The sequence below is a fragment of the Symphodus melops genome (genome assembly GCF_947650265.1).
Source record: "Symphodus melops genome assembly, chromosome: 10".
Classification (NCBI taxonomy): domain Eukaryota; kingdom Metazoa; phylum Chordata; class Actinopteri; order Labriformes; family Labridae; genus Symphodus; species Symphodus melops.
In genome coordinates this window covers 7521695-7548194 of record NC_136700.1, presented here as the reverse complement: position 1 = coordinate 7548194, position 26500 = coordinate 7521695, and the positions used below count along the sequence as shown (strand labels likewise).

The window sequence follows — 26500 nt, the reverse complement described above, 5'->3', positions numbered from 1 at the left end:
ATTAACTGTAGAAAATTGTGCCACGATGTCCACCTGGATACAAACTGTAAGATTGCATCAGGCCTGGTTCTCACCCTGTTGGACCCATTTTTAGACATAATACATAAGAGTTTTCCTTCGAGCATGTTTTCTTACCTCGCTGCTGTGCCTACACTGCCAGATTGAATGAAGGCATTCCTATTATTGAAAAGTGTTTGGCGTTCTGATCACGACAGCTGCCTCACTTGTTTTTATATTTGCCCAATCCGCCTCTCAGTCAACCTCCCACTTTCCCCTGGCCTCTGCATTTCTGTGAAGCTCTGAAGTCATTGCAATTCTTCACCTGTTCACAAAATACCCTCAAAATTCCACAATCCGGAGGTTTTTTTTTTTATAAACTTAACCTATATTGCCTCGCAACCTATCTTCTCCCTTGACCTGAAAATTGTTCCGCCTTGGCCATCTTAAAGGGCCATTAAATGTTTTAGTTGTCCCTGGAGGAGCTCAGAGTGAGGTACTTATGTGAAAGACTTTAATCAATTCAACGATGTGAGCAGCAAGTTAACATGTTGCACACGAATTGTTGCTGCTTATCCGGAACACTATTACTGTTAAACCCTGAATTAGATTGCATTTGATGCCTTTGTTGTCAGCAAATAGTTTCAATTAACATCAGCTCTGCATGTGGGTCAACCCTTTTGTAGTCTTTAACGCCATGTAATAGCTTATATTATTCCACGCTCCACAGGAAAAATAGCCATAAAATCTATACGCACAAGTGTTGTCATGTGGCCGCCTTGAAACCTTGAATCCCCATCCCCACATTGGCACAGTGTGTGACAAGACCTGTCATAGCACAGGACATCTTGAGCCAACAAATAAAAGAAGCTTGGTTTGGTGTGAGGCTCAGCATGACCAACACGATCGTCCACAGCTCTCCGATTGACATCCAAGACAGTCTGAGACAGGATGAGTCACACAGAAGGATGAACACCCTCCACCTGACACCCATCTCTGCTCACATTCCTGCCGGGTGGCTCTGAAAGACTAACGCGGCCCTACACAGCCTGTCCGTTTGAATCACACAGCCGTTGGTCTCCTGGTCACAGTTTGTCTTTTGTTATCTGCTCCGACTCTACTCGTCTTTGATGTCCTCTGTTTCCTCTCCAATCAGACATTACCAGACTGAATATAATGATGCAGGGACACGCTCTTTCAAATGAGCAAATCGTAGAAAATAAAAACAAAAAGAAGCCAGAAAGTGACTCATAGAGAGAAATAATTCTGTATAAAGTGTCACAGGGTGCAAGAAAGCCTGATATTTGAACAGGGTGGAATGCAAAGCATGTTTTACAAAGAGCTCTGAAAGACACAGGCGACCTATTCATCTCCTGAAGAGCACAGCAGAGACACAGCTCACAGCCATGCAGAAGCTCCTCTGAGAAGCCAAATGTGTCTTTGTTGAATAAAACACCGCCTATGCTAAAAAAAGAACATGGCAGTCACAGAAATCAGGTGCAGCGCCAACAAACAAAAAAGCACCAATAATCAAATCGAAAAGAATAAATCGGCTGTGTCACCTATTTGTGGAATATAAAAAAAGCAATATAAGGTTTGAACAAGAAGGGAAAAGAAAAACAGGAGAGCGCAATGTGCCTGCAGCCAACAGTCTCAAGGGAGAGACAAGAGATTTAGAAACATCCTTCAACCTGTCAGCTCACAGTGAGTAAGTGTCAGAGGCTGAAGAGAGACGAATAGTTGCTGGGATTGTTAAAAGATGATGAAACTGCCTCTCCATGACCTCTAACACGTTCAAACTTTGTCTATTTTTTTTTTTTTGCGGTCCTAAATTTCTTGATCCCATCATTGAGCGTTAAGTACAGAAAGGCTACTTCTGGCTTTATTGTGGGTCCTTCAAACTACTTCCAATGACAAAGTCAGAAACTGGGATTGCTCAGGGGATTATCCTGTGAAACAGCGTAAAAAGATTGAGTCTGCCAGGTAAAGAGGCTCGCAGAGATGATTGGCATCTTATGAATTCAAAGACCTCCAGTGTAAATCCCAGACAATGTTTCTCTAATTGGATTTATGAGAGTGATAAAAAAAAGTTAGCAACTGTATTGAATCTCATGCTAAATCTTATAAGCTGCGGGCAAAAAGATGTGCTTGTAGCCTACATTTATACTTGATAGATTTGTAAGGATGTTGAAAAAGATCAACAGCTATTAAATAGACAGGCATTCTGTAAAGACGTTCATGGTCCTGAGATGATTTACTTTCATGACTTTGATTATCTTCTTTTTCCCCCCCCATTTTTTAAGAGCCACTAGCAGGTAAAAAAAACCCCAAAAAACAGAAGTCTAATTGTTTGATAAGTGAAAAAATAAAACTCTCACTGATATTCAATATTCCACAAAAAAAACTGATCTACATGACTGGCATGCCCTTAGCTCCAGAGACCTGAGCTAAATGCTAAATCTGGCTGGAAACATCCTCTCTATGCTAATGTGATATTTATCAGGTATCCTCATGGTGTCCGTGATAGTTAGCATGTTACTATCTTCTAATATACTTATTATTGACAAATACCCCATACAATCCCAGGTAAAACACTTTGGAGTTTACTATCCCTTCAAAGTTAATGCCTTATCAATAATGATTTACCATCGTATTCAAGATTAAAGCGAAGATCGATTTTTTACAGTAGTGCACATACATACCAAGATGTAAGAACGAAACAATGTAATCTTTCATCTGTTCCGTGTTTATTTGTGATGTTGTTTTTGCTTCGTATGTTAATAAAACTTAAGTCACAAAAACGTACAATCACTGTTGGTAATTGTTGGTAATTGTTCATTTCCTGATAACCAAGCAAGAACAAGAGCAAGTTTCAGGATGTCCATTTATCTGATATTATCTGCCAAATATTTTTGATACTGTGAGTGTTTTTACATCACAATCATGTCACAAACACTGCAGCACACATTCACATCAACACACCTCCAAACAGAAAAAAAGAGGTAATGAGTGAAAACAGCATGTGCAGGGACTGGTTTGGAATAAAAAATGTGTTTCCTCTGTGATGCACGGATCAAATTGTCAGTGGCAGGTGTGAAGTGTAAGCAAAAAATCTTAAGGGTGGATTGTCATGTAGTTTGTATTTTTAGTCATCCATTTTCCTGGCGAAATTTTCCAAACAAAATGTCATTTAAAGGTCCCATATTATTGCCTTCTTATTTTTGTGCCTACTAAAGTACATTCACAATCGCTAATGTTCAAAAAGAACCCCCCACGAAGAAAAAAACATATTGGGAATGCTACAGTCAGTGTGAGGGGAGCTTGTGCTTGCTAATGGGCCTGGATCAGTGACATCTTTGTCTTGTGATGTCACAAGACAATTGGGGTGCTAGGGAGCGAGCGTTTCATGGACGCAGGAGAAGCCGTGTTTCCGTGAACTTTGAATTTTTGCAAACAGATGTGCCAAGACATGAACAAGACACCTGGAAAACACACTAAATAGCATTTTAAACCAGAAAAAGCATAATATGGGACCTTTAAAGTCATTCTAGTTAAGCCTCAGAGTATGTGGATTTTGGACTTTACCCACAGCCAGTGTAATATTTAGTCAATTGTTCTTGAACAGTCTTCTGCCCCATAAAACTAGAACAACTGTGTTTATGTATCGAAAGATAAATTGTTGAATGATGATACTGTACAGTAAGCGTGAAAAATGTTGCCTCTTCCAAAAAGGACATCATGATACAGAGCAGCTGAGAAAATAGACTGGCTGGAGAATCTATTCATCCGAGAGATGGAACAAAACAATATTGGAGAAGAGATAGAATTGATCTTTCATTCACTCTCCCTCAGAGAAAAATGTGCCAGATAGTTGTGTGAACAAAGTGAGTAAGGACAGGCAATTGGATGGAGTGGATTACTTTACAAACACTGACGAACACTCTGAGATTCTTTCATATCAGCTCAGACAAACAAAATCAAGACGGAATAAGATGTGTGTGACGACGGGCTCCTTTATCTCTTTGAAGGCCGGCTTTTATTTTGACGACCTAAAGAATGATTACAGTTTACAGTTTAATGTTTGTTATTAGTAGGAAGGGGAGAAATGTCTCTGAGAGAATCACTAAAATAACATGATAACTGCTGCTCCTATGATTTTAAAATGGTTTTTACATAAATAATTCTTATACTGGTGTACACACTGTTTATAGCTGAAATCATCACTAATCTAAATAAACAGTCTTCAACTAATTCCGTTTAAAATATTATTGTAGCCCAATAACTACTCAGCAACTGGTGCCACAAAGAATTTTATTTCTATCTTGCGAACCAATCTGCCTCCACGAAGAGTGGAGAGTCAAACCCAGCAACACAATAGGCTAGCAGTCTAATGATAAAAAGATGTCCTACTTGTATATAAACACGATTTATCTCCAGAAGCAAGTTCATGGCTCTGAACTGCTGAAGCAGATCACAGCGTGAATTTGCTTTCACTTCCTCTCTCATTATTCAAATTCATTTCATCAAATAACAAATCTGGATTAGCACATGGCAAATTTGTCAGCAGCTAACATCAATAAACAAGGTGACAATTGAGTTGGCGTTCGCTTGAAGGCACACTCAGTCCTGATTAAAAAATGGCGCTTCAAAGGCGGATGTTAGCTGAGGGAGCTCGGTGTGATTTTTCATATTTGTGACGTGAAGCAGTTGGGGGGCCACTAGAATTTAACAATCTCTTTAGATGGTACAAAAAGGTTAATACATGAGTAAGAGCAGCACTGAATAAATGTTCTCTACTTGTGTAAAGGCCTTGAAAGAGCTGAAAGGACATTATTACACTACACAGGACATGTCTTTCTCTACAGACAAACAAACAAGCAAAACTTTTATTTGATAAAAAGGTTGGGATAAATCACATACATTCATTCTATCGCATTCTAACTCAGGGTCAAATGATGAAAATACACTCATTCCATTGTGTGTTTAGAAAATAAATATCTGTGGCTGCAAAACATTGATATTTTCATTTTACAAAGTGTTGGGAATAACTTGTGACTGAGAGTGACTGTGACTAAGGAGTAGAGTGGCATGTCACTCAACCGGACACCTAACCCCAAATGGCTCCCGCTGCGTTGTTGACAACACATGGTTGTCTATAAATGGGATTAGTTACTACTGATGGACACTTTATATTCACACACGAGCATCAGAGTGTGAATGGGTGTGAAGAAGTAACTTGTTTATTCAAAGGGTGTTGTTTGGCTAGTAGCCCCACAGTACAGTTAAGTACCACGTTATTGTGAGTAGTAGGGAGGCTCGATACACGCTAAACAAACTCAAGTGCCATTTACCAGTACTCCTCTAAAATTTAGGGTAACTAGTAGTGCTTCTGGTTGCTTCTCGAATTCAATGACTGTTACGTTCCGCTACTCGTTACTTGACATTAGCCGACAACTACACAAAACAAGAGGTTCATTAAGGTTATGGTAACATCAGCCCAGTATCATCCTTGAAAAGACACTTCATTGTTGATGATCATTCAGGACTAGGTTTTCCATCTTAGAAGTACTGACATTATTTTCTACTTTTTTGAGGTTAAGGACAAGAATGTAGAGGTGAATTGTATTTCATGCAGTGGAAGGAAAATATTTTCCACCGGCAAGAATAGTACTTCTACTCATAAAGAGCTTTGAATTTCCTCCAAATAGCTTCTATCTCCTTTCTTTTATTTGAACAGACAAATTTTAAAACTCCATGTTCTGTATTCACAAAAATACAGACAATCCTCTCAGAGAGCTCCTCAAATATCTTTAAAAATCCTATCAGTCCAAGCTGAGTGATTTATCAACCTTCTCAAACTCTGAGCCAAGAAGAGACAGAAACCTTTTTTTTTTTTTAACACATATTTTCATAAACTTTGATTGGTTGATCCATAAAATGGAGAAAAAAAGTGCTCTCGTTTGAGCATAGACGGACAGTGAAATCGATTGGGCCCGATCAGAATCTAGTCAGACATTGTGTAATTATGAAGACTATGAAATTAAAATCTTTGTTGAATAAATTGTAAGACTGCACTTTAAAAGTATATAGCCTACAAAATAATTGATAAGACATGCCTCTTCACATGCTGATAGTTATATCAGTGTAAAGAACTTTAAATAGAAAAAGGCTTAAAAACTCAATAAAGCTTAAACATATTCAGGCTTCATCTTTTTAGCTGAACACTGAACATTTCTGACAGTGTATTAACATTTTCCTGTTGTTGTTTCTTTTAACAAAAATGGGCGAAGACATTCATCATAACCACATAAATAAAACTCCCCCAAGCCCATTGTTATTGTTTGTGTGATAGCCTATAATACAATAAACTCAACTCAGTCACATGTCAATCAAATTTTTTCACGTTCTACGTCTGCTTTCCTGATAAGAGCTGAAATTACTTTCAAAAAGACATATATCCAGTGTGCAGTGAAGGAATGAAAACTAGAAGACCGGTTATTTGCAGCAGAGATTTAGAACCACAGTCTTGCAGTTATAACAGACACTGTTGAGAGCCATAATTTAAAGAACAACCCTTTTATGACTTTGTTTATTTTCCCTTTTAAGGGGCTGGGAGGCATTTGTATCACTGAGCTGATGTTTATATTTGGAATAACTTCTCAGGGTGCATTTTCTGCAGGACTGACATCCCCTCTCCCCCTGAGCTCAGGCAATAATGTCTAATGTCTCTCTTCAACCTTATACGGAGAAAACAACACTGTCGCCTCCTTGTTCTTTCTCCATTATATTCCTGATTACAGAAATAAGCTAGCTTTGTTATCATTTATCTTTTAATGTTCCTGTTTTCATAATGAAGCCAATTTCTTCATGGACATAGTTTTCATCCACCTTATGAGGGCAATGCAATTGTTTACAATGTAAGGCAATGAGGGATGTAAAAAAAAAAAAAAAAGCAACCTAAAATGAAAAAAAAATAAATAAATAATCAAATAAAAACATTTTTAACACAGCAACGTGACTGCTATTGTAACCTTTGAATGTACAAACGAGAAAGAATAAAATACTCCTCTTTAGAAGCTAAGTCTGTTTCTGGAGGTCTGGAGAATGTCAATTCTCAATATGAACCTGGAAGCAGCTTAGCCTTAGCCAAACCAGTCGAAACTAGGAGAAAATGCTAGAGCCCATAGCTATGCTATGCTCCAGATCTTCTCAAGCTTATAAACACTATAAGTCCAGCTTGTTTATGTAGTTCAGGCAGCCTCTAATAAAAAACAAATTGTAATGATTTGTCTTCAGAAAAAAATTAAAACTTTTTATTCAGAACTGTTTTCAAAATTGATCTGCCTTCAAAAATTCTAAATACTTTTGAAAACCACTTTTGTGGCACTTCAATAATTAAGGAGCTTAATACATCCACTATTGACAAACACCAAATACTTCCTTTTTTATTGTTTGCATTCGCAGTTTCTCCCCATCAATAGTAAACCGATATAAGATGACTCTTCCTATTTGCCTTTTCCATCTGAGTTTAGAAATTCCACAGCAAAGTGTTGTATCTTGTGCTCCATATTGACTGAGGATGGTGAGGAACATCTGTTCCCTTACATGATATCTTTTCCCCTTGTGATTCCTTGGCTTAGATAAGTGCTTTGACACCGGTCTCATACAGCGCATTCTGAGCAATGTACCGCTCTGCTCTGCACTGTGACAGCTTTGATAAGAGAAATATGTGATGCTTTCCAAGACTATGTGCAGTAAATGGTGCCTATATAGTTAACAGACTATGCTAGAATAAGAAAATAATATGGAGGGAAACATTGAGGAGGGAAGAGTGCGGGGAAATTAGATTACACGAAAAAAGATTGACAGAAGCGAATGAAAAGCATAAATCAAATTTACATACACGAAGCTATGACGACAGTACCACAGCAGAGCGCATTCAAGAGACATTTGCACAGTGTTACTGTTCACTTTCAGCATCTTTTTTAACACATGAAATAATGTTGAACAATATCTGTCACCACACCGCTAGCTGTTGACTGACTGTAAAATAAGAACACGTTGTTTTAATTAAACTCAATTGATAAGTATCTCTACCTTCTTTCTCTCAGGGGACAAGTGTTTGAAGAGGATAATTGGTGGGATAAGTGTTCCACTTATTCACTGATGAACCTCCCCTGGGACTATGAAGAGGCTAGTAGTGAAACAAGCTTGTCTAATTGTGGTCAGTCACACATCTTGAATACATTTAAAAGGACCGTTATCACCAAATTGGATAGTTGATTGAGGTTCAAACGTGAGGTTTTAATACATAATACATTTGAAACATATGTTACTAAAGCTTAATTTCACCCAAGTCATAAGAACAATCAGAAATGCACCCTATTGGGGCGCTGGTAGCATATTGGTTTCCAGCACGCGGCCCATGTGAGGAAGCTATAGTCCACAAAGTGAGCGGCTCAGGTTAAAATCCGACAGGTGGCTTTCATTCCCCACTCTCTCTCTCCCTAATTTCTGACATTACAAACTATTCAATCTCTAAAATAAGGGAAAAAAAGCCCCATAAAAAAACTTTAAAAGAATGAAAATAAATGCACACTATTTTATCATCTAAAGAACATGAACAACAAACTTCTCTGGATCTAATGATTCATTTGGTAGTCCCGAATTTCCCTTAGTTGATAACATATATCAATAAGCTTTTAAACTGATTTAATCTAACTTGTAAAGGGATTTTCTCTTTAAATACATACATATAGATATATGATACAACTACAAGCTGTAGCACTACTGGCAACCTCTGAAACTATCTGAAAGTTGTGTTAAACAACACTACCTCACAGAACACAACGACAGGCTCAAAGAACAAATATAATGTAATACTAACCTCTGGCATCAAAGAACTCCTCATCAGAGCTTTCAACTGATTCTTGTGCAATATCCTGCAGACACCAATGTGTGGCGCTGTGCTTTCTGGATGAACCTGTGCGTAAAAAGACAGAAAATATGCTTTTAGACGTAGGAGAAATGAAAGGTAGGTTTGTGACATAACCACAGAACACAAGGACGATAAATCAAGCAGTTTTTTATTGACCGTTCATTTCCTTCCTATTGATAGCTTTAGAAGTTCAGATTGAAAAGCAAAGCTTGAATGCTCCCAGGTGGGGGGGACGATGGGCTTTTCAGTGACACAGCAGGTGAAACAACCTCAATGGTCTTCTCTCTGAGATTGTGTCAGAGCACAAAAGTGTCTCAGTAAGGAAGCCAGACAGTGATGATCAAATGGGATTTAGGGTACTTTCCTTTCTTTTTTTCTTTTTTCTCTTAAATAATGATAACTGTATCGTAAGCAGATTTTAAAAAAAGAAAGAAAAAAAACACTGCAAATAAAAGAGTGTAGCAAACAAATGTATTAAAATCAAGAAAGTGGCTCTGACAGAGAGGGATGAAAGTAAATAAAATACAACTACAAAGCCCATACTGCCAAGGCCCGTACTAATGAACTCAATAAAGTGACAACCCAACAGTTAAAATCTGAAAATGTGTTTACCAGTAATATAAGAGCAGCGTGTTGTTGCAAGGGTTTATCTCTCGGCCCGGGGTAGAAAGACTGTTGGAGATTGTTATGGGTTATATCAAAACTCTGTTAACATTAACATGTTTATTTATAGCCAATGTTTAATGTTGAAGACACCTTGATTTTCATTGACAACCAAAAGTCAAAGTCTGTCATATTTTGGAGGTTGCTATCAAACCGACCTTGGGTTTTGAAATCAGGAGGATCTTTTTATTCATTCAATTTAATTGTCAATTGTTGTTGAAACAATGTCTGGCCACTAATGCCAGCCGAAATTTGGTTATGACCAAATTATAGGCTGTTAACATAAAAATAGTCGTAGCACTAATAATAAAATTGAATAATATTAATATTAATGATAAGTGTGCTAAAAGCCACGATAATGCACCTCCTCCCTCCTCCTTCCCATCGACCAACACTCACTTTAGTAACATGTCTAAAAGTGGTGAAAAAAACCCTTCGACCCCTATAATAAAAATCCCACATCTGTCAATACTGTGTGAGGTTAAACTCCAACATTTTAGTTTTGATGTTGACCTGATATTAATATCAAAGAAAAACATATTTCGAATGTTAAGATTTAACGTCAGGACAAGTAAATGAATTTCTGTTCAAGATGCTTGTAATAAGTGCTTACATCCGTGGACTGTACCCTCTATATTGGGGCGGCAGTATCTTAATCTGTAAGGAACCCGGATTGGGAACCATTAGGGTGCAGGTGTAAATCCTGGTATGGACCAAAATCTGGTCACTCACTTCCTGAGCACTGCCAAGGAACCAAGGCATTGAACCCCATAAATCAGGAGCGCTGACATTTCTCCATTGGTACATGTCCATACAGTAAGATCCTGTTTTTGCATGTGTATGTATTTCCGTCTACGAGTGTGTAGCATGTCTCAATAACAGTTTAAAATTTAGTTTAACCTTGCAGGATTAATAAAGGAAAAATCTTCTATCACCACTGTGTTTCTTCATTCTGTGATTAAAAGCGACATAACAGGCATCAAAGATTAGGGCTATTCTTTTGGAGCATTACTTTAAAATACTGAAAGCAAGGGCGGCAGTAGCTCAGTCTGTAGGGACTTGGGTTGGGAACCGGAGGGTCGCCGGTTCAAGTCCCGGCACGGACCAAGTCCGGAAACTGGTCTGGTAGCTGGAGAGGTGCCAGTCCATTTCCTGAGCACTGCCGAGGTGCCCCTGAGCAAGGCACCGAACCCCAAAACTGCTCTGGAGCGCTCGCTGTGGGCAGCCCCCTCACTCTGAGACCTCTCCATTAATGCATGTCACTAGAACCCTGTTTGTGCATGAGTGTGTATCTCGGCCTATGTGTGTGTTAGACAGAGTGTAAACCGAATTTCCCCTCGTGGGATTAATAAAGTGTAAATTATAAAAAATTTACCATGAATGATATTTAAGTGTTCACAGTTACCCACAGGTTTTCTCCTCTTTGGTAAAGTGCCTCAATTATCTACTCCTCTTAAGATACTGTATACTCCACTGATGACGCAGCTGTAATGAAGAACATGTTTGCCAGCAGGCCCAGGGTTAAACTTGGAAGATTAATTTTTAATTTCTACTTGACTGTGGTCATATTAAAATGAGGGTTAGCTGGAAAACTGGCTTGAGGTTTTGAGGGCTGTCCTTCATTTTGTCCAGTAAGAACAATTAAGGGTTTTCCAGTGTGGCATCAACCTCTAGCAGGCAAACAGATCTTTTCAAGTTGGGACACAGAGTTGGCTCCAACATGGAGGTCATTAAATCTATCAAGATTTTCATTATATGTTTTCTATATACATTAATCTGGACGAGCTGCTCTCGTAGAGGAGTGAAGGATGTCGCTCATCTGTAAAGACAATAGCCCACTTGATGAGCAATTCATAGATCTGTAAGTAGCTGCAATCTAGTCTTCGTAAACTGTGCTGGATGTGAGTACATTTATTGAAGTGCTTTCTTCAGTACATTTTGGAGAGACTTGTACTTGAACATTTGCCTTTTGTGTTACTTTACACTTTGATGAAAACATTGATTTTGTGGTCCTTCTCTTCTTACTCTACTAGACTTTTACATTTACGTTTACATTTTGAGCAGCAGAAAACAGTCACGTCGACCTTTAGCTGCTGTTACATCTGTGTTGCTAGCACACCAATGGATCACTGACCCTCAAATATGATATTCTAAAATTGGTCATTGAGCATGAATTCAAATGGGAGATTTCCTGTAACCAAGTGTCTCGACTGTTTAAAATATAAGCGAAATCTGAGCACTTCTTAACCCACTGTGTGTTGTGTTGCCTTTTCTGGCAAGTAACACCATGACACCCTGAATACAAATCAACATGCCTTCAGACTTGGACTCAATCTCTCTATTCAACCTTTGAACTAGCAGCAAGAATATTGGTCAGAAAACTGCTCTCCTGGGTCTCCAGGATCTGTGACACATCACAGAGCCTTTAACCCTGTCATCCTGGCATTTACGTAATGACAAGTGAAGAGGCTCAGGGGAGGATTGGTTTATCTGAGCATTGATTGTGGGTCAACATACAGACCAGCAGTGCTGCTCGCAGGCACAGCATTTCTACTACACTTTAACAGTCATCCCTGAGACACATACCGATCCTGACTACCAATTTAAGTTAAGTGTGTGTGAACTATGTGTCGGGAAGCTCAACATAAAAACACAAGGCAATTTAGACAAATTACACAAGTCTGTGCTAAAGGAGAAACAAGCAATTACTGTACAAGACATCAACAAAGTACTATTTTCAGGAAGACTTCTCCCTTGGGGAATGGAAATGTGTCTCCACTTACACAAAATACAATCAGTAGCTTTAAGTACATTTGATATTCTCTGCAAAGATTTGTCAAAAGCATTAGGTACAGTGAATACCTGATCTAGGGACTGCACATCATTCACGTTGTGCTGCAAGTGTGTAACACAACAAAATAAAAGACAGCTGGTTGTTAGCATGGTTGCAGATTTCTGGTGTTCAGCATCTAGTATTATGTAGACCTTCCACACTCACACCTGTGCTTTCTACTCCACTGTGTGAAGATTTGAGAAAGCCACGCTGCTGAAGATGCATGTGCTGAGGCATTCCTGTGTGCCAGCGTGTTCAAAGCTGTGGTTGCCAAAGAAAAGACACGCAGATTAAAAAAAGGTGGTGATTGGGTGCACGGCGTGAGAAAAAGAGAGGAACTACGTTGAAAAAAATAAAACCACTCCAGATTCAGCCATCCTGAGCAAGCTGCTTTATTGGAAGAAAAAAAAACAAAAACATCGGCCAATAAGCTCTCAATAACGTGATTTTTGGAGAGCATTGGATTCAATCACCTCATGAGACCTCACAATGGACATTAAAGTAATGATGTCTTTATTGCATACACAGCTAGAAAAGATACTCATTTCTGTTTATGTTACTTCTGGAATTCACTTTGAATTTCTTACAAGGTTCAGGCTGACTGCTTGTGCTTCTGAAGTCTCACTCAAGCACACATCACCAAGTGATGCCTTCCCCACTGGGTAATGGAAATGATTGAATTGGCTCCCTGCAGGGAATTTCAGTACACTATATGCTTGAAAGAACTACAGATCGTTATCATACAGGCCGTGGGAGTGTGAATCTGTGTGCAGCCATTCCTGTTTGTGCATTGCAGCATTGCAACTCGGGGAAAAAAAATACAAAAGATTAACCTCTCCTTTAATAATTCAGATAAGTTGGTTTCCAATGAACTACAAGGGGATGAAATTCAATTTCACTCTAAGGTTCATGGTTGGTTTCACTTAACAGCCAATTAACAACACTTACAAAGACAGCTATTTGACAGGCTGAACTGCTAAAGCTTGATCTATAGTTCTGCATCCAATCCACACTGTAGCATAAGCTGTTGCTTTGAGTAGCACCGTACCTACAAAGAAGCCTACTTACATAACCTGACATTCACCTCAAAAACGTGCCAGCTAATTACTGATTACAGCTGATTTAGTTAGTGTTAGTTATTGAAATGACCTGGATGAAGTTCAGTGTGGATTCTGGACATTTCTCACCTTCACTGCTTTCAATCTAGACTATGCAGCGGAAAAGTTGGAAAAAACATTTTATTACTTTAACCCAACAGGTGCCAAGTCAAATGACACTATTGTTAATGATAAGAAAGTCCTATTCTATTTACTTGTTATTGAAAAATTATTTTCTCATTTCTGTCAAATTGGCTGTATGTTTATCCCACAGTACTGTATTGCTTGGCTGACATATCTGATGACCAGAAGTAGAAAGTAGTAAAGAATAGAGAAGTGAGAGTGCAAAAAGAGGTACTGTAGGTAACCTAAGGTAGGTTTCAAGACAGATGCAGAGCTGGCTAAACACTGAAGCTTCTGTGGTAGCAACATGGCCACCCATGTGCGCATGAACTCGAAGGAGGAGGAGTCAGTGGGAGACAGCTCACTCCAATGTTTTGAAGTTGGATTTCAGTACAAATTTTAGATGCTTTGTGCACTGCTTCTTTAAAGACATGTTTTCCCCCAGTCATGTATAAAAACAACAAGACACTTGGAGTCTCGGTAATCATAAGTTTGGTACAATTGTAAAAACCGGGTCAGTTTTCTCTTTGTTGTCTTATTAAATTATATATGTTGTTCAACGTAGTATAATGTCATTGTCATTGATTTTGTGCTGTGAAAAAATCTCCTTCAATAAATGAGTTAGGGGATTCATCAGTTCAATCTGATCAAACTGCCTCTTTACCGTAACATTTATGAAAAAAAAATCCCCAACAGCTTGTCTTTAAAAAGTGCATAATGCCGTTAACTTCAGTGGGCTCTGCTCAAAGAAAATCTGTGTCTCAGTATCTAAAAGGCTTTACTTCAGAGAACAACCACACAGGGTTGCTTGTGATTCATGTCCGCCCTCTTTCATCTCTCTTTCCATTATCCACTTCCAGCCAGGTTACACAGGAGTCTGCAGCTGCTTGAAACAGCCGGCTGACAGCATTCATTGCTTGAGCAGCTTTCTTGCAATCACAAGTAAAACCCCCTTCTCTTTCTGTGATTGGCTTATGATCACAATAGCACTATCTCACACAAATGGCTGCAACGGTAAACATATTTGGTAAGGTAGCGCTGACATTTGACATTGTCCAAGTGCACCCCAAGATAAATTTGTGATAGCTTATAATAGCAGTTATGGACAGCCTACTCTGAATTTTTGTGGATCCAATACTTGCTTTTTAATAATAATTAAAAAAAATCTATTATAGGCACACAGAAAAATTGGCCAGTTCTCATAGCTTCCTTTATTTTCATCAACAGGTAGCTGTTTTTATTTCTGCTCCAATAAATCTGCATGCCTCAATATGCAGACAAACACAGTGAGCAACAAGTGAATATGATGGAGCATTTAGCAGGATAAAGTAATGAATATTTTCATTAACATTTGTCATCAAACGCTAACATTAAAATACAAAATTTGCCTTCCGTTTCCTCAATGTCACAAAACTGTTTGCTAACTCCTTCATTTAGAGTCAGTGAAAGGCAGTGACACATTACTTAATGTTAAATATTTACAAACTGATATTCAGTAACATTACATTAAGCACCAGTTAGGCTTGGCTGAAGTACATGACAATGTAATTTTAGCCAGGAAGTGTATGTATTTGTTTGTGTTGTGAAGCTGCTGTTTAGTTCAGTGTGACAATCTGCGTTATGCAAGATATAATTAAATGTTATATGCTTATCGGAGCAATATGTAACTCTGACACCTCCCGTTTAAAATAGGTACTGCAGTCTAAACACAAAACATAGAGACCCGTCTCCTGGCGCCCCCTACTCCCCAGAATCGATGTGCATGTGGGTTGCCGTGTCACAGATAGTAAAGCTTCAGTGTTTAGCGGTCTAAAAAAAATGTGTAATGTTTTTCCATTGTTCAAAAGCATTTCCAATATTTCTCCTAGTTTTACCACGTTTCTACGTCATGGAGCTTGTTAGATGAAATGCAAATACCTAAACCAGTTTGCATGCTCGCTTTTATCGCTGCAACACCTGTTGGTTTGACGTTTGCCTGGCAAACCGATGGGCATACAGCTGCACCTACCTACTCTGGTCAAAACAAATAAAGACCAGTCCGGTCTGGAGTCGGAATTTAAAAGGATATATATATATATATATATATATATATATAATTTATCATACATTTATTAATCCCCGAGGGGGAATTTGTGGTTTGCTCTGTTATTTTAGTGATATGCTTCTCACACACACAGGCCTGGATAACACACATGCCCAAGCAGGACCTTGGGACATGCATTAATGGAGAGCTGTCAGAGTGCGGCAGCTGACCCCACTGGACGTGCCCCCTGAGCTTGTGGGGGTTTGGTGCCTTGCTCAAGGGCACCTCTGCAGTGCTCGAGAGGTGGTCTGGCACCTTCCGAGCTACCAGACCAATTTCCATATTTTGGTCCGCATACTTGCAGCATTATTCATTAATCTCTGATGATATAATAAGGTCATTTTGGTCATATTTTTCTCAACAAGACTGGTTTACAGAACTGATACTGGGTTCATGATTTGGCAAAGAAAACACTTAAATGTTACTTCATTTGGCATTGGAAAGAAAGTAAAACCGTTCAACAAGACATAAGCACATTTACAACCTCATAACACTAACAACTGACGTGTGGTTTCAGAGACCTACAGAAAAAACGAAAAACATAACAAGCCAAGAGATGTTTTAATCTGTTTTTATTCTAGCCTCCAAGCCAGAAGACACTGTGTTACTTCCCTGTTGGTGCATTAAGCCCAAAGCAGCTTAGAGAGAAGGGAAGTGACTCTACCAGGACAGACTCACCTAAGCTTTTTGCACAAAGGAAACCTATTATGCTTCAACATCCAATTGAGTCTCACACGACATAGCAGTTTTTGCTGGTAGTGTGAATGACTCGCAGGTCATTTAGCTAAGTCAAATAGAGAAAAAGAAAAGAAGGCTAAAGAAGCTCAGTTGCTTTTAGGGTTAACATTTCTGGAATCTGAAAAAAAAGAAAAAAAGAAGAAGAATTTTACATTTTCATGGGGATTATCTGATTCCACAGTGAGAGATAATTCCTGATAGTTCTACTACAACAATTTGGAATATTTTTAATCCATATTTTTGTTTCTCCATTGACGAAAATTCAATATAGGAATTTTGACCTGCAGGTCAAAATTCCTATATTGAATTTTCAAATATTTCAAATATTTCAAATTCCTTTTTAGATAAATTTGAAAGCAGCTGTTGAAGTAGCTCTGAATTCAGGATCGAGTGAAGTAGAAATAGCTCGAGTGCAGCCCTTGAAAGATCAGTAATTGAAATTATATATCTTTCGGTCGTCAATATTTCATAGCTCATGTCTGGAATACTCTGCAAAACCAAGAAGATAACATCTAACCTTGGACAGCACAAGTACCTCAGGGTATACAGAGACTGAGCTGGAAAATGTATCAACCCCCACTTGAACAGATCGTTGAATGATATGAAATATAATAGATGATGCAGGTAAACAAGTTTAAAGTGTATAAAAAAAGACTTTTTATTGTGAAAAGAACTGTAAGGTTATCCAAAAGATAGTTTTTAAAAGACAAATTATCTCACAAAGGTCCAGTGGTATTATAACAATCACACAGTTAAAGCTTTGAAAGTATTGTATCTGGTTTCAGCTGCAGGTTATCTTACACAGGGTCTCAACATGCGTTTGGCTTTAATTGCAGCTGAAATCATCTCGCTCCAGACTTTCACAGAGGGGCACCATTTGCACAAATCTCACAGCATATATGCACATGCATTTCCTCCTAAATTACACTCATATTGCTAAGTGGCATAAATGTAGTGAAAAGGTGTAACTCCTGAAACTTAATGGATAATAAATCACCATGAGGGGAAATAAACGTCAACTACAAGTGCCTGCATTGTTTACTGAAGCACAGTCATCTCTGGAGAAAAAGACTGACATACGCAAAGACTTGACAAATATAACTGCATCTTAAGGCATTTCACACAAGAGTGTCTGAAGTTTTTGTCTGTTGACGCATCCGTCTATTTAGTGAAGGCTTTATTAGTTTAGTTCAGTTTGTCAGGGACCATATACAAAGTATACATTAACGAGATTCAGCTGATCAGCTAGATTCCATCAGCAGTCACTGGGCAGGTGACATGCAAATGAAACAGAATACATAATTAGTCTGAAACAAAAAAGGATTAAGAGCTAATAAAACCAGATTACATCATAGCCATTCACTTGCCTAAAACCCTCCCAAGCTCCCCACTACACATGCACTTGAGCGTACCCGGATATTGTCTTCTATGAACATTAGATGTTTAGATTACTGTGCTGTTTATTTGCTAAATGTGTTGTTTGACATGTATTAGACTGTATATTAGATGCCTAATATCAATGAAAAAATATATACATTGTTATCAGTGTCTTTTCTTTTCTTTCCCTAAAAAATCCGAACACAACAGCTTGAGCGTAAATCCAATGCATTAAGTAAGGCACGAAGACATTATTTTCAGGCTACGCAATTTCGACCAGGAGCTTGAAAAAGGTGCTTGTGAAGTTGTTTTTGGTTTTGCGAATAATGAGCGAGCCCCCTGGCTTGAAGACAGCCCCACAGGAGGAATCCCTCCTCATCAGACAGCCGATCTGCTTTTGATCTGCTGCTTCTGCCCACAAGGAATTTCTTCTAGCTGGAGTTTTATCTCCCATTGCCCTCACCTCTCTCTAAACCAGATAGTCTGTAAACTGCCAGCGTACTAATCTACTTGTTTTGTAATTAGCAGCATTTGTCATCCAAAAACCTCATAGCAACCAGCAGCGCCAAAAAACAGCTAAGGGGCTGAAAAAGATGGCAACTGCAGTCGTCACATTGGAGAGGAAAACGAGGGCTCAGTGATGATGCAAACCTCTTCTGAGGGAATAATGAAAAAGTCACAACATCAGAGAGTGGCATCACCACGTCAAGAGGAAATCCAATCATGTTTTTTCTCTGTGCATGGAGGAAGACGAGGAAATAGGAGTAGCTATCACCTTCCTTTTAACAGGCATCATACCCAGTACAGAAATCACAGACAGCAAAATCTACACAAATAAGGAAAAAGGTTTGCATTCTGTGTTTGCTGGGTCTCTTTCTGTCCTGCCACAGCGAGCATCCAAGGGTCCATAAAAGTTAACAATGTCTGGGCTTCTGCAAGCTGGAAATAGCTATTCATATCCTGTCCTCTTATTTAATTAAAGCTCATTTCGACACACAGTTGAAATCAATCTACACAGCCAGAGACACACAAACAGATTGATTTATCCTCAAAAATGATTGACCCCGTCACACATTCTCCATCCAGACATTATCCTCCTGGATGCTGTGTATCTGCAATGCAGCTATATGCACATTAGCGCTGCATTGACTCTTAATGGACTACAAGGCTACAGCTGGATGATAATCATCACTACCAAGCCCACTGCCTCACCTCACTATGCAAGAATGAGCACAAGTAGCACTGTGTGTCCAGCCTGAGGAGGGTGAGTGCATGTGAAGAGGTTATATTATTAAGTCAGTGCTCTTAGGATTATCAATTGGATATGCACTGGGTGAGTAAGCAAAGAAGTAGAACTTTGCATACTGGCTCAGACCACTTCCAAAATGTGATTTATTCTCAAAAGAGAAAGATTTACTTTCTCGATCCCCGAAAGGGAAATCAGGTTGTAAATCATGCTACACAAACATAGGCTGATATATACAGTACATATTCACAACCAGGATCCTATCGCCATGCACTAATGGAGAGATGTCAGAGTAAAGGAGTCCTGAGATGATTGGAGGGAGGGTTGGTGCCTTGCTCAAGGGCACCTTGGCATTGCTAAGGAAATGGTTTGGCATTTCTCTAGCTACCAGACCAATTACCAGATATTTGATGCGCACTGAGACTCGAATCGGCGACCCTCCGGTTCCCAAGCTAATTCCTCATGGACTGAACTACTGCCGCCCCCCAAATAAGCTAAGTGTAATATTGAGAATTTATGACGACTATGTTTTATGAGGACAATGAGGAAATACGGTGGCCAGAAAGAATTCATGGGTGATTTTTCAGTGAGTTTATTAATTTTTCTCCCAGTACCTACGATAAAGTCCCTGCATGGCCCTGCAGTAACATAAAACAATAACATGTTTTGGACAAAACTGACAGTCCACTCACTACAATGTGTTCAAGAAGTTTCACAGTTTATTTTTAACAATGAATAAAAAAAGTCAGAGGCACACAACTACCAAAAAACAAAAAAAACATGATCCACTGCAGCACGAAATTCCATCTGATTACAGCAATGACAAGGTACGCATGTTCAGGACATGCAATGTCAAGCACATGTCCTGAATGCTTTTAGTCTTCCACAATTAACCTACAAGAAAAGTCTGTCTTGTGTCTCATCATTGAAGCCCTTCACCAGAGAACAAAGTGAACTTGTTGATGTGCATGCTGAGCGTGTCATATGACTGTAAACACAGGATACGGCTGTCGTCACAGATAATGTATGCTGGAAATGCTCAAGGCATACAATCAGTTACGAGCGGCGGCATATCAATGCGCCTGGTTCCGTTACTGCTCAACTCTGTGGCCACATTATATCCAGGACACTCTTGAAAAGAGATTTTTTAATCTCAATGAGTTTCTCTTCCTGGTTAAATAAAGGTTATAACATATGCAGTATTACAGAGTGGTCGTCTCGCCAGTGTTTACGAACCTACGTGCAGCGCATGTATTGTTCATGTGTGAGTCTAAGAAAGAATAAGATGGTGAGCAAAGTTAGAGTCACAGGGCTGGACACACTAAGATGCATTCCAACAATGTTAGAAGCTGCTGATATATATATATCATACATACATACATATATACATACATACATACTTACATACATATAGAGAGAGAGACAGCAATCTCTCTAGAGCTGCTGAGTTTTAGTTGTATGATGGCTAATTTGCAGTTGGTTATCAGAGCTTTTTCCTAAACCAACGTCCCATGTGGTTTTGAAAACAAAAACAGCTAAATGGCAGGATGCAACTAATACTGATTTGCACAGTCTTACAAGTGCCTCTTGTCAAAAGTATGATTGCACCCAAAAATGCAATCAAACTTTTTAAATCACTAAATCCCTTGTAGAAGGTCGCTCAAGAATATGTATCACTAAATATGTACGCTTGCTTAAAGTGTTGCTGATTAATTGGCCTTCAGAAGCTATGAAGAGCATTTTAATAGTGAGAAATCTGGTGAGAAAGGAGCAAAAAAAAAACAAACATAAAAACATTCTGCCTGACAGCAACATGACTTTAAGGCATGGCTTGGCTGTGATAAACAACAAGTAGCTTGGTGCCCGGCTCCAGGTGAGCCTCAAATAGCAACGGGCCGGCTGCTGTGTGATTTTTGAGGAGCTGCTCCCATCGACTCAGGCCTAGTGTGCTTCCCCATGACAAACAGCTATTAAATTTGAATTAACATTGTTTTGTATGATCAAATAGCATAACAGAGGTCACAGGCTGAATTCATTAACACACGCCTCTGTAGACCTCAGAGAACACTGTGGTGCTGCTTGTTGAGCAGGCTGTCTGGTACGACGACACTACACTGCAGCAGAATAAAATAATCTCCTCTCTTAAACTGAGGGATGAGCTCTGGTTATAGGAAATCACTGACAGCATCCAAACACAAAAATATGGCAATTTTCCCCCATGTCATTCATCTTTACACATAAAAAGAAGGAAGCAGAGAGAAACCATGAGAGACTGATGATCAGTGCCCTTCAGTTCTATTTTTAGCCTGATGCTGGATCTCACCAAAACAGCAGGTAGGCCCTCTCTTGGACAACAAATGAAAAAAAACAACACATCAGACTGATCTGATTTCATCAAAAATGATGAATGTAAAATGCTCAGATTTGTTGTGCCTCGCACAGAGGAACCTTGGTCATCAAGCAAAAAGATGTTAAAAGAAGTCTGGATTCAATAAACAAGTTATGTTCATGAGGGAAAGTAACCTCAACATAAGAGTGATAGACTTTTTAGTCTATATTCTATGGTTTGAATTCCCATGCAAGCTGTTTCACAGGGGCACCATCTGTTGTCATGAAGCTCTTCAGTAGCTGTAAAAAGACGGAGATGATCCCAGGTGTGACAGTTTTTGAATAGGGTGCAGACCACAGCTGGGAGAGCAACTGTTTTTCTGCATAGAAAGTTACATTTAATCAAAATGTGTTTTGTGAAATGGCTAATATCCTCAATGATTATTCAGCATGACCAATATTTGACAGCTACTCAAGCAGCCCTATTAGATGAAATCAGGCAGTTTGTATCTTATGGAGTCTATTTTTATATGAAAATAGTATTTTCCACCAAGTCTGCATAATCACGAATGATATACGGAGCAAATTATAATGTTGACACGACTATAGGTGCATGATAAAAAATTTGAGGGATCCCCAAATGTCGCCACCAAACCTTGTGTGCAAATATCAAACTTTATGAAGGTGCTATAGAGGGAATGTCAGGGGCTCACCAACATCAGTTGTGGGTTCATCATCTGCGGTAAAGGGAATTTAAAAATAGTAGCAATTTGTAAAAGAAAAAAAAAAAAAAAAAAAAAAAAGAATAGAAGAGAGATCCATCATTTGTTTCGCTTTTAGTCACACCTGCTTCAATTCAGCCCTCATTATTCCATTATCATTATCATTATTATTATTATTACCCTGCTTAAAGGATCTTTCAATATTGAGATTGTTACTGTTTTAACTGACAGTCGATGAATCTGGGCATGAGGCCATGGTTCTGCAGGAGCGACAAAAATACACTGCAAACAATAAAGCTGGGACAGCCCATAAAATCTGGTAATTACACTTCAGCAGTAAAAAATAAATACACTGCACGGCTTCATCATTCTTGTTTTTATTTCACAGTTAGAAGTCCTGATATAACCAAGATTTTTTGCTACAGATAAAGTTTTAATTAGTATTAAGAAGTACAGTATAGAAGTCCCTGCAGACCTTCTCATAATTGAAAATGACAAAGATAAAATCTGCATACATAAGTAGATGTCAGACAATCAGAAAGTGTACCCTGTCACTGTTCACTGGACTCTGAAGAACAATGTTTCCATGAGAATCTCTCTTACTTCTCAAGTTATCCTGGGAACTGAGGTCAAGTAATATTCAATGAAAACACATCGACTACATGCTTGACTTATTATGGCTGTATTAAACTCACATGTTCAGTAATGCAGCTGCCATCAGTCTGATGTGGCCTGCTGGAGCATCGCAGGGTTAACATGATTTTATGGAGCTCCTCTGGAATAACGTATGGGCCGGCCTCACAGTGGTGTTTCCATCAGTGAGTGGATGTTATGGCAAGGCTCAGTGCAATATAATTATGATTAAATGAAGAAGTCATCTAGAAGCAGCTGTTGAGATTAAACTGCATTCAGAGAATCTAATTTGTCTTCTATGATTTATTGAAAACAAAACAAAAAAAGCTGTTTCCTTGATTTCCAGTGTAGGACACACTCTGGTTCATCTGAAACATAAAAACTGAAGCAAACAAACTTTACATTGTCACAGAATGTGCTCTCCAGAAATTATATTATTCCTCTATTATATGTATTAGATTTTTCTGACATTGCTAATGATTTTGAAAAGAGTACTCCACCAGTTTAACATTGCTCTCCTATACTGTTGATTTGCATCTTTCACAAATCACATTAAGATCTTAGTTGTCTTTATTCTTTTTTTCCTGTTCAAAACCAGAAGCCTACATAACCCACTATGCAATGTAACCAGTTTTGTTCAAGATTAATGCTTTTGACAGCTATGTAGCTTCTACCCTTTTTCCATTGTAGTATTCAACCCCAATTATTGCCGACTCGAGTGACATCACTTAAGGCAATTAAACTGAGTTTTTAACAGCTTGTTCTACAGCTATATATGACTTCATAGACCTTTTTTCCCAAAGATTTCCAATTTTCATAATTGGTTGCTCACATTTTTCTCTCAGCATGAATTTTTCAATGTTGAACAGTTGAGGTTAGGAGGCAGGATATGATGCCATAAAGGACGCCTCATTCATGATATCTACAAGTTCATTTATTCAAAGTGTTGGATGACGCAAAGTCAGAGATTAAAATTCCAAGTATGTTAGTTTTTTGCCTTCATATCATTTCTATGTGATATTTTAGGCATCCACAGAATCAACTAAACGACCGTAGACGAACATAATGGCGAGCAGTATAGAGTATGAAGCAGTGTCATTAAATGCATGATGCTGGAATGGTTGCTCACGTGTTGTGTGACATAAAAGTCCTCAGTCCTGTCCACTTCCCCACACTGAATTTTCCTGTCTTTTACCTTCTGAGTTCACACATTTGGATGTTGGCGATTACACATGCAGCTTAACCTGAACATTTCTGGAAACTTCCATAAAAAATCACTCACAGAAAACACAAACAATGCCTGTAGAAGAAACTGGAAGATCCAATAGATTTCATAAGGTTTTGAATTGGTTATGCAACTCCTGATCCTAACATGGTGCTTAATTTGAACAAGCTTGTTCTCCAAGGGAGAATTTTTCATTCATATTTAAAAGACCTTCAACTTTGCAGCTGAAGTAAGGATCTCATTTGAGATCTGGTGAAGGACTTCGTTAAAAGCTGAAATCTTATTGGTTTAAATCTCCTCCCCGTTCTGACACTTGTCACAAGGTGAGTGGCCTAATATTAATCTGATATTTTATTGATCATACAGGAATACATTTCCCCTCAACTTCTGCCTCCTGGAAAAGGTCAGATCACAAAGGCATACAGATCAGAAAGCCGGGAGTGCAAAGAGACTAAGTGACTTGCTCAAAGGCTTTTCAGCATGGCAGATGCATACCAACAACAAGAAATAAAACCCATTGCCTCTGGCTTAAAAAGAAAGAATCATACCAGCACTGCTTCTGCTCACATGATTGTTGGGTTTTTACACCAATTAGGAATTACATTTTCCTAAAACTTCCCCTCTATTGGACATCAGAGAAATGGAAATTTAGACAGGATTAAGCAGTGTTCACGGACTGAGAATGATGACGCAACAAAAACAACACCAACAATCATGTATTGTCTACCACAATGCAAACAGGTGGCATGTTGAAACAGTAAAGAAATCTCTTCGATGAGCAACAATAACCCTTATGCAACAGAAAAATCGACTTCTGAGGTCGTGCTGACGTTTTGCCGTCATCATTCTTCCACATAAAGCATTTCCAATTCAACAGTCAAAACAGCTGCATCAATAAAGAAAAAACTGACTGCTATAATTAGCATTGCATTGAACTCCCCTAATATATTCCTTTCTCTTCTCTGGTTTAACCTTGAACTGGCTTTATGTTGCCTGGTATACAATAAAACGTCTTATATGTTATTGCTCTGCAGGTATTTTCAGTGTGATTGCAAAAGTTTGAGGCTGTATAGTCCTGCATTGTAATAGCTGTTACCAAAAATAGAATCACCCTGATGTGGTGTAGTTCAGGCATACAGTGCTGATGTGATCGCTGAAACCGAGGACCATGGGTCTGCAGGTTTCTCTTTAGGTCACTAACAGCTCAATATCAAGTCATGAATCAGTCATCTTCGACCCCAAAGCGGTTAACAATCTGACGGGTCAAAAAAAAATCACGGTAACACCTGCACGGACACGCAAAGACAAACAGGACAGGAAGACAGAAGGACACGCTGAAAGAGAGACTGCATCACGACACCAAGAAGTGGGTTTTTTTGGTTTGTTTTTGTTGTTGTTGACATGCAGGTTAGTTTATACCGTCTCGCATTCCTCCAGATTGCCTCAACCCATGCAGCACGCGGCTCTGCGCGCGCCAACATCCAGCTGCACGAGACGCCGCTTCCTACCTGTTACCGCGAGTCTTACCTTTTCTTCTCATGTCCTTTGACATAGTGTCCTCTCCCGTGTGACTCTGGTGTGTCTTTCAATAAAAACCCTGGCGTTGTCCTGCGCAGAAACGTTTGGCTTCCAGTAGTTATTGAAACAAGGGGTATCCCTTCTGCAGCACCTTGACGCCTGCCACGCCGAGGCAGGGTGAAGGAGGCACGGGGAAGCTTCAGCCGCCGTGTTGGTCTCGTCTCACCATGGAGATTAAAGAAATCAAAAACAAGAGAATCTGCGGCTTTGCTCTCATTAACCTGAGTCAGGTCCCTCACTGCGTCGACCCGCCCCTGCCGCAGACATACTTTGACTATGTGTTGTATCTGTGCAGACTTGGCTCACATGTCATGCTCACATGTTATGCCCAGTTAGCTCCAGTCCTCCTCTCCATCGCTAACATCAGCCAGAGTTCCTCCAAACGAGCCCCGGTCTGCAGCTCGACTGCCTCCAGTGGTGCGCACACGTCCGCGGCTGCTGGAGGGTGTCCATGCTCTTTCTTTTCACCTGTTTCTGACTGCATTATGCTTTAATAGCAGTATTCAGAATAAAATTAAAGGCATGCAGTTTAGTCACTTGGGATATCTAAGAAAATATTATTTTGAAAGTCAAACGGCAGATGTAATCATGTCTCCTAATTAGCTTTGTGTAGGTTCATACGTTTGATTTAATTGGATCTACATAGTTTTCTCAAAATGACTGGAATTTCACAGAATATTATAATGTAAGATCTAAGTAAAGCGTGCGTCTTTTATCTCTACAGGGTGTGGCTGTTGTCTGGAGAAGATGGAGGATGAGGGGAGGAAGGAAATAGCCTTGTTACAGTCAGCAGAGTCTCCTAAAAATATGTATTCAACCATCCACATCTTCTTGTTTGCTTGATAGCAAACTTTTATCCCCTGTGTCTTCTAACACCACAGTAGGAAATCAGCTGCTGACTTAAAAACTTTTCATCAAG

The 26500-nt window shown here is 39.1% G+C and overlaps 1 protein-coding gene across 4 annotated transcripts in view; it reads right to left on the bottom strand.

Annotated features, from left to right (window-relative positions):
* The window catches only part of pitpnm3 (PITPNM family member 3), a 69690-nt gene extending 43635 nt beyond the window's left edge, over window positions 1–26055 (bottom strand). For 3 of the 4 annotated variants that reach the window (XM_079353875.1, XM_079353877.1, XM_079353878.1), the window contains exons 1-2: window positions 25531–26055; window positions 8885–8980 (exon numbers count right to left, since the gene is read on the bottom strand). In XM_079353875.1, the coding sequence (XP_079210001.1) occupies window positions 8885–8980; window positions 25531–25555 (121 nt within the window). In that variant the 5' untranslated portion in view covers window positions 25556–26055. The remainder of the gene's footprint in view (window positions 1–8884; window positions 8981–25530) is intronic. The other variant, XM_079353876.1, reaches the window with a different exon arrangement.
* Window positions 26056–26500: the final 445 nt, after the last annotated feature.